The sequence below is a fragment of the Echinops telfairi genome, unplaced genomic scaffold (genome assembly GCF_000313985.2).
Source record: "Echinops telfairi isolate 266 unplaced genomic scaffold, ASM31398v2 ScPeMD7_24;HRSCAF=84, whole genome shotgun sequence".
NCBI classification, from domain to species: domain Eukaryota; kingdom Metazoa; phylum Chordata; class Mammalia; order Afrosoricida; family Tenrecidae; genus Echinops; species Echinops telfairi.
This window is the reverse complement of record NW_022103921.1, coordinates 6,055,588-6,065,139: the sequence shown is the minus strand read 5'-3', so window position 1 is coordinate 6,065,139 and position 9,552 is coordinate 6,055,588. Positions and strand designations below refer to the sequence as shown.

The 9,552-nt window shown below is 45.8% G+C and overlaps 1 protein-coding gene across 1 annotated transcript in view; it reads left to right on the top strand.

Moving 5' to 3' along the window:
* Positions 1–9,552, top strand: part of LRCH1 (leucine rich repeats and calponin homology domain containing 1) — a 157,589-nt gene that overhangs the window by 79,493 nt on the left and 68,544 nt on the right. Inside the window, exons 5-7 of the mRNA XM_045289058.1 lie at positions 1,894–2,030; positions 5,371–5,498; positions 9,151–9,235. Coding sequence (XP_045144993.1) covers positions 1,894–2,030; positions 5,371–5,498; positions 9,151–9,235 — 350 coding nt within the window. The remainder of the gene's footprint in view (positions 1–1,893; positions 2,031–5,370; positions 5,499–9,150; positions 9,236–9,552) is intronic.

Here is a 9,552-nt window from a genome sequence, read left to right as displayed (position 1 = left end):
CTCACTCTCACTCACTCACTGTCTCACTGTCTCACTGCCTCACTCTCTCACTGCCTCACTCTCTCACTCTCTCACTGCCTCACTCTCACACTGCCTCACTCTCTCACTGTCTCACTCATTCACTCACTGCCTCACTCTCACTCACTCACTGTCTCACTGTCTCACTGCCTCACTGACTCACTGAAAAAAAAAGAATAAAAAATTAAGATTGATAATGATCTGGGGTCTAAATTAAAAGAAGAAGAAGAAGAAAAAGATGGGCAGCATCAGAAACCCGTCCGCCGCGGCCGTTCTGTCCTCCCCTGGAGGGTCATGTGAATCAGAACTGGCAGTGGGTCCACGGCATGGGCACCTTCCTCTGCTTTTGAACTTCTTGAGCCCTAGAACGACCTCCCTGGTCCCATACCGAAAGGGGTGCGGAGGGACCCTGCTCTGGTCCCTCGGTCTGCGATCTTCCTGGCCCTCCCAGCATCCCCTTCGCCGTCTGGCATTGCTCAGCCCCTCTTTGCTCTGTGGAATGCATTGGCCTTCCCTCCCAGCAGCTGCCAGGGTTGGTTTGAATGCTTGAAATTACTGAGTGTTTACTGTGCCACTGGGTGGGGATTCTAAACTAAATATAACGTTCTGTCTTGTGTGCGAGGCGATAGAGGACTTTCAAAAGCAGTCAAGTAAAAAGAAAGTCAGGAAATCAGAACGATAGGGCCTGTGAGACCATCATGTACATTGTGTTGGCTTTTAAAAGCACGGTTAAAAATCACGAACATATTTAGTCTAACTAGTTCGAATCCACTGAAGAGGTAAGCATTGTCCTGTCATTAGCTTGTTGGTGATCTGCTAGCAAGGACTGCTTGCAGACAGTCTGAAGGTAGAACGTACGCGTGTCCTACGTCATCCAGATGCTGCTGCTCTGGCTGGGGACGTGGCGGGAGGGCTTCTTGGACAGCAGACTTGTCGCGCCCTCACGGGACGGCAGCCATTGAGAAGTAGTGCCCTTGTGGTGAAAAAGCTCTGCCCTCGGCGGTGGCAAGTGCTATAGGCACGCACCGAGGATTCAGCATCTATGTCTTGTTTGTGGTTAAGGTGGCAGATATTTTTCCTGATGAGCAGAACATTATGTTTAATGGTTAGCTGTTTAATTTCTTTTTAAAACTAGTATTTATATAAAATTCACAAACCGTGCCCTTCCATAGTTAAGTCATTTTTTAAAAGAGTCGTATACACGTCATCACAATAGGTTCTACTGATCCCCCCCTCACCTTCATTGTTGGCTCCCCAATTCCCCACCCCTGTCCCCGATAAGTCATTGCGTCAGTTGTTGTCTCTGTGTATCCGCTCACTCTGTGCTTCATAATCTGGGAAACCTCACAGAAACGATAAAAAATAAGAACAAAATGAAACAGAAAGAAAATAATAACATAAAGATTAAGAGAGTAAGAAAGAAAGAAAAGACAACCGGCAATATTTAAAAAGCTCCAGAAGAGATTTTTGTTGTGGAACAAGCAAGAAATATTTCAGGCTAGAACAAATTCAGATTGGGTCAAGAGGGCGGTCGCAGTTCCAGCCACCATAATCGGTGGTCAAGCTGTTCAAGTGGCTCGCTGGTGGCCAGAAGGGGTCTGCCAGAGCCCTAAGCTGACTCCATTCTCTGCAGGTGCATGTTGGGCGTTCACTGTCCTTCATAGCTTTCTGCAAATTGGGTGCTCCCAATTTAAACTCTGAGACTTCCCATCATGTTTGGCTTTTGTTATCATCATCCTTGGATCACACAGGCTCGCGTGCTTCTTCCAGGTGGACTTAGTTGAGGCCTTACTTAGATGGTTGCCTGTTTGAATCCACAGCTGTTTAATCTTGTCTGCTGAACTTCATTTTGTTTTCTTATTTTGCTTCTCTTAGAACTAGTAGATCTTCCCTTGGTAAAGTTTGACTTTTCCTGCAATAAAGTGCTGGCGATTCCCATTTGCTTCCGGGAGATGAAGCAGCTGCAAGTGTTACTGCTGGAGAATAACCCTTTGCAGTCGCCTCCTGCACAGGTGAGAATCCTTAGAACAAGGTGTTTGCAGAGCTGCGCTAGCAGGAGCCTTTAAGCTGCACCCCAGAGCCAGGACTTGGATACCCTGCTGATTGGATAAGCCGCATATACACAAAGCACAAACCTTTGATGAATCTGCGTGCACTGTGTGGTTTTCGACATCAAATCCCAGCATTTAACTTGGCTAGGGATGTGTGCATGGGGCACCTCAGACGTTCCACTGCTTGGATAGAGTCAGGATTATGGATTCTGGAGTTACAAATACATTTTAATGAGTGGGCCGATCCACAAATAATGGCATGTGCAAATAAATAATGAAGATCGACTGTATTCTGTATTATAATGCTGGAGGGGAAATAAAGTTTAAACATTTCAAAGGACGATTACTGGTTATTTAGAGATGGCATTCCATCGCAGTTTGTGGAGAAAACACAATGATGGCTATCCGGTGATGAGTTATGTAAAGTTTTACATTTTACTTTGAAGTCATTTACCAACTTATCACACCTGTAGTATTTTTTAAAAGCCTTATTTCCTTATGGGTTTGAAAATAAGAGTATATCATCTTTTATGAGGGTCACGGTGCAATAAATGGCAATGCAGGGCCAGATGGATGTGATCTCTTCTGGCTTTATCTTTGCCGCGAGGCGGGGCTCAGATAGGACGCCCCACTCGGCCCTCTACCTGTTTCCACACCAGCAGTTCCTCCCCTGCGGGTCTACATCTGTGCTGGCCTCAATAATTCATAGCAATAGCCACACAGTACAATGAAGTCAATAGGGTACCACAAATCAGGATTAGCAAACGGTAAGGAAACGGACGTGGGTGTCCTCAGCCAGCAGCCAAGCCCTCTCTGGTCTCAGACTTTCGGCACACATGGTCCCTTGGCCTTTACTTCTGTGGGCCAGGAAGCCAGCTCACCTTCACGCTGTCCCACAGGCCCATCGTCGCAGGCCAGATAAGGAGAAAGGCTCTCATCATCTTGGCACCGAGTCTCCTTGCCGCAGTCTGCGATACATCTGGTCTCAGGGCCTCTGCCACTTCAGGCCCAGCTATTAAACATGCTCTTCAAAGTCCTCAGGAGTTCTCTCTACTACCCCTTCAAAGATGGCTCATCACAGATGGCCCTCCCCCACCCTTGTGGAGGATGGTCATGAAACTGGCTAATCCCATCTCTTAGTGTTACACACACCCCATAGTCCGCGTCACACTCAATTATTTGGAGAGAGTTAGAGACTTGTGCAGAAGAGCCATGTTAAGAACTTTCACAGCACCCCAGGAGGCTGGCACAACTAGTGTGTACCTCAACTACTAACGGGAAGGCTGGCAGTTTGGCCCACGCAGCAGCACGTTAGAAGAAAGGACCGGCGCTCTGCTTCTGTAACGGTCACACGTGAGAAAACCTTCTAGAGTTTTCCTGTGCGAAGGAGAATTGGAGGAAATGGGTCCCTAAGTTACTATTTTTTCTTCTTCTTGTTAAAAACGCATGCAAGATATATACGAATCGAATAGTTCCTACGCAGGCAACACTGTGACATTGAACACGTTTTAAAGTGTCACCACCATTCTCGTTCTCAACCCCTTCAGCCAAATTTCCCCTCGGCTGCTGACATAACTGTCTCAGCGCGTGATCAGACCTGAGTTGTTGTCAATTTGATCAGATACCCTGTTTCCCCGAATATAAGACAGTGTCTTATATTAATTTTTACTCCCAAAGATGCACTAGGTCTTATTTTCAGGGGATGTCTTATTTTTCCATGAAGAAGAATACGGTACACGTTTATTGTTTATTGCTTTATTAAAAGAGACCTCGCACTTCCTGTCTGCTCCAGCTGCGCTGCGGCCAACAGTGAGCTGCGCCGGTGGGCACCACTGCTACGGTCCAGAGTCTAGAGTTACAGTAGCTTCCAGGGGCCTTATTTTCGGGGAGGTCTTATTTTCAGAGGGATGCCTTATATTTCAGCGAGAGGCAAAACTAGGTAGGTCTTATTTTCGGGGGATGTCTTACTTTCAGGGAACCTGGGTCATTTTTAAATGAGTAGAGTGCTCAAGAAAGGCAATATTTAACTGTCGAGTTGAAAGAAGACTTTGGGGCACATTTTTGGGTTAAGGTTTGAAGATACTCTCAGGAAAATAGTTTCAGGGTTCATCCAGATTTAATAATTCCCTAAAGTCTAGGAGAGTTTCAAATTCATTTTTGCACACACACACACACCCACCTTTAATCAGGATTCTTACATAGCGTCTTATCTTTTTTGTATAAATCATTTCATTGGGCGCTCTTACAGCTCTCATAACAATCCGACATCGGTTGTGTCAAGCACATTTGTACATCTGAGCTTTGATCGAAATTGAAAATGTAGCCGGACACCAACCAGTTCTTCTGGTTTCAAGGCTTAGGAGGCAGTTAGCCACAAATTTCCATGTGTGTGGCTAATCCCATTCCTGATCCTCCTTTCTTCTACTGCTGCCCTTGAATAGACACACCAATTGTTAATACCTTGGGTAGCTTCTTGCAAGCTTTTAAGACATCAGGCACTATGCAGAGGGGGTAGAAGCACTGAACTCCACAAATCTGGCTAGACCAGAGGATGTACATTGGTACAGATAGCAACTGGAAACACAGGGAATCCAGGGCAGATGACTCCTTCAGGACCAGTGGTGAGAGGGGCGATGCCTGGCAGGTGAAGGGAATGTGGGGTAGAAAGGGGGAACCCAATTACAAGAATCTAGGTATTGCCGCCTCCCTGGGGGATGGACAGCAGAGAAGAGGGCGGCGGGAGCCGTCGGACAGTGTAACTTATGACAAAACTATAATAAGTTGTGAATTATGAAGGGTTCATGAGGGAGGGCGTCGGGAGGGAGGGGGAAAATGAGCAACGGATATTAAGGGCTGAGGTGGAGGGCAAATGTTTTGAGAATGATGAGGGCAGCGAATATACATATGTGCTTGACACGGTGGGTGGATGGGTGGGTGGATGGATGGATGGATGGATGGATGGATGGATGGATGGACGGATGGGTGGATGGATGGATGGATGGATGGTGATGAGAATTGTATGAGCCCCCAATAAAAGGATTTAATAAAAAAAGCCCAATGAACTGGACTGGTCCCTGAAACCTTGAAACAGAGAAACCAATCTCGTGAAAGGTTGCGTTGCCCACACTCTGCCGCTCCTCAAGGTTCGCGGTTTGATTTTCCTTCCTTAACTTACTGTGTTTGGGAGAGGTCAGACTGCTTGTGGGTGGCTGTGGGGCTGCTTGAAATGAAAAGGATAATACCTGGTGGGTAGGGGTGTTTTGCCCTTTAAAGGTAAAGAGGTATTTTAATTTCTCAATAGATTTGCATCAAAGGCAAAGTGCATATATTCAAGTATCTGAGCATACAAGCTTGCCAGATGAAGACCGCCGACTCCTTCTATCTTCACGCCATGGACCGGCCACCTTCACACCAGCACGTGGAGGACAGGTGAGCCCAGCCCTTGAAGCCCCTGTTTAAAATTGTCTTAGGCTTGTGCCTTGCCGGGTTGAGTGACCTCCGGGTATCTAAAACAACCCATGTGCATCCCTCCACCCACTCAAATCTGTTACTTGGGTTTGCAATAACTCGAGAGGTAAAAGAAAATTATTGCTGTGAGTCATCCTTTTGCATTTGTTCATTCTTTATTTTTTTTTTTTATTTTATTGATTGATTGATTTATTTATTTTTTAGCATTTTATTAGGGGTTCATACAACTGTTATCCCAATCCATACACACATCAATTGTGTAAAGCGCATTTGTACATCGTTTCTCAAAACATTGCATTTGTTCATTCTTATCTCCCCTCTCTTAATCCCACATCCTCCCTGAGTACCTTTATTTGTATGTGCCTCTGTATGTGTGTCATAGCAAACCTGTGGGACAGGATAGGACAGTCCTGTAGGTTTCTGAGATGATAAATCTTTAGGAGAGTAGGTTACTATGAAGCGGGAGTGGACTTGATAGCATTGAGTTGTGTTTGTGTGTGTGTGGCATAGATATACATATATACAAAGAAGCTTCATAAAGCTTGTGGAGAAATGGAATTGAAAGGTAATGGAGTTTTTCCTTGAAATTTTCCAAGGCCCCTCAGATGTATGCAGCTGTATATACTTATATGCATATAAATATGAACTGTACTATAAATGCATTTGCTTACCAATTAAAGTCATCATAAGCTCATGCATGGCTGTTTATAATTATTATTCATTTTTAATTTGCCTCTGGAACACTGCCCCCAAAAGTACAGCTTTTTATTAATATTATTGTAATTGTAAGAGAGAGTGCATAGTCTCCGGCATTTCCTGTGTAGCGTGGAAGCGCTGGCATCTTTTTGCAGGCCCTTGAGCTCTCTGTGGCAGTTGGGCCTTGAGTTTTCAGAAAAGAAAATCCCCACACTGAGCTGGCTGGTAGAAACCAGGGTCTTCTTGAAGAGTCGTTACTGCAGAAACCTTTTCCATACAGTTTGCTAAGCCAGGGGGCTTAAAATCTCACCCTACCCAAGCGTTACTTTTATAGCATGCTTAGCATATTTTTATAAGAAATGTTAAGTTTACTTTACCACTGAATGAAAATTGTACAGAGCTATGGAAAGTAACCACATGTAAGAAGTGGGGAAAGCACTTACCTAGTTTATTGATTTTTTTAAATTAATCATTTTCTTGGGGAGCTCTTACAAATTTTACAAGAGTCCATCATTCAGTTGTATTAAGCACATATGTACATATGCTGCCGTCAACATTTCCAAAATGTTTTCTTTCTACTTTTACCCTTGAAATCAGCTTCTCTTTCTTCCCCTCCCTCCGGCATCCCCCCCAAGTGTATTGATTTGGTAAAATGATTTGATTTCTCAGGGTAGGGCTTCTTGGTGAGTGCCCATAGACACAAAACTCTGAAAACAGATTTTCTTTTCTACTTTCTCTCAGAAGAAAAACCTATATTTTACCTCCGAAAAACCCATTACCGAAAACCCTGTGGAGCTTAGCTCTCCCCGATCCCCTGACACAGACACCACAGGAAGCAACACCTGGTGTTTATCTAGGTGTATAAACATCTGATTATCATTAGGCGCATATCGTAATTTTCTTGAATGCTGGACTAAATTTTTTTAAAATAATTTTATTGGCATAGAATTTACATACCATGCAACTTAATATATTATCAGTCATAGTAAGAAGAGCTGTACAATTGTCACCACAATCAGTTTCAGAACATTTTCTCCCTTCTTGTTCTCATTGCTGTTCGCTCCCTATTTTCCGCAACCTCCCCTGCCAGGTGCCGAGATAACCATCCATCCAGGTAATATCTGTATAGATTTCCCTCTCCTGGATTTCATAGGCAGAAAGTCACCCAAAACGCAAAGCACAGAGCTCTTCCCAGTCCTCGTTCCAGGGGGCTCTCCTGTTCTTCTCCCAGGGGCTCTCTCCTGCTCTCGTGGCCGGCCGGGCTGAGGTATTGCGGAAGAATTTCTGATTCCCGGGACCCCTATGCACAGTTGAATGCGGCACTGCCCGGTGGCGCCTTCTCCCTCCCGCACACCGGGCGCCTTTCTCCCTCCCGCACACCGTTGCTGTACCTGAGTCGCTGTGCTGCTCCAGCGCGTTGAGCTTCCTCCTGTGTGTGCTGACCCGTGAGACCTACTCTGGTGTGTGTCTCCAGAGGAAGGACCTCCTCCGAGAAAGCCAACACCCTGCCGACACCTTGATTCTGCCCCACAGTAACCCTATAGATCACGCAGCCGAATGCCTTCCTGTTAAAGCACCTCGATTACAATACTTTTCTCACTTGGGAAAAAAGAAGCAAAAAACACGAAGAACAAACAAGCAACACAAGTGGGAGACAAAGCAGAAAAACTTCATCACAAGGAAAGCAAGAAAGTGTTAAAAACTTAAACCACTTTGAAATGGACCGAAAGGGAGATTACATGCTACCGTGTTACGTTTTAACCTAACTACATCTGCCATGATGGACTTCACTCTGGTCTCTCAGATGGCAAAGCTGTTCACTTCGCTAGATTATGGTCAGAGGGAATTCAGTGGAGGCTTAATCCATGCTGGGAACCCTGCCGATGAATTTTGGGCTTCCACTGCCCTGCAGAGCCTTTTGCAAACCAGGTGCTCAGCATTTAAACACTGATACTCTTCCCTCTTTGGGATTTGTATTTTATTCTTCACAGACCTTGCATCACACAGGCTGCCATACTTCTATGTGGACGTAGTGGATGATGCTTCATTTACATGACAATTTGTTTTAAGACCCCAGACCCTATTCCTTCTGAAAGCAGATGAAATAACTTAAGTAATAGTCTCCATTTCACTTTGCATCCGAAGAGCCATTGCAGTGGCTATCCAGAAACTCACAGGCAGACTTCATGATGAAAGGTTTATTAAGGAAGTTAACAAGTATCATGTCAATGAGAAATGCTTAGCTCAGGGTATAGTTGTTTACCAGAACATGTTACAGAGTTTCAGGTCTGCTAATAAATGCTCCAAGGGGCATACCACTCTGCGATAGACTTCAGCCGTCAGCATTCAGCTCACGCTTTGCGCTGTCAGCAAACCCAGCTCCCTGAAGTAAGTGCCCAGAGGCACCCTACCCCAGTCCTATAAGCCTCAGCCTGAAGGCTTTCCACGGGTCAGCAAGTCCAATAAGTACCCAGAGGCACCCCACTCCACAAGTCGGCCTCCTCGAGAAAAGCAAGCGCTCCTCCTAACTTGCTCCTGGGTTGGGAAGTCCCTCATTCTGTTCCATGCTCCTCCTCTTGATTCTGCTGCTGCTCCTCTGACGGCCTTCTGGATCCTGGAAGGGTCCCTGCGCAGGGATCCAGGATCCAGAGGACGCTCCCCATTCCTGCCTCTTGCTGGTCATCTGATCCCTACTCCTGTCTTTAAGACCCCAGTTGTTCTTTCTGATCGTTAGGCATCATCTGGTGTCTTCACCACCCTCTGCTGTAGCACCCAGATCTTCCGCAGCTGGTCAGTTTGTTATGTTGCCTTCTAATGGCCATTTTCATAAGAAAAAATGCCAAGGCATTGTTAGACTATAGGTTGCTGTGTCATGGTGTGAACGTTTAAGTGTTCCTTTTCTCCCAAATGAACTCAGTACCGATGACGTCCACTCCAGCAAGAAGGATTCCGACTCGGGCGTTGGGAGTGAGAATGGAGACAAGCGGTTGTCGGCCACAGAGGTAGAGTTCTGCATCTGACCCCCCCCCTCCTGTCCCCCAAGACATTGCTGCGCGACGACCGCCCTCCTTTCCGGCCAGCCACGCATCCTCGTGAAAGTAGGTGATGATGTTCACGAGAGAGAGCAATTGGAGACCCTGCAGGTGATCAACACAGGTATCCCCTGATTTAGCTTTCTTGACACTGCTCGCCAGTTAGGAAAGACCTACTACGTTAGTTTCTACCCTTGTTCATTAGCTGAAAGAAATCCAGCAAAGATTTGGACTTTTTCTTTGGCTGCAAGCCCGTCATGCGTATCACGCAGTATGTTGACCCCCCC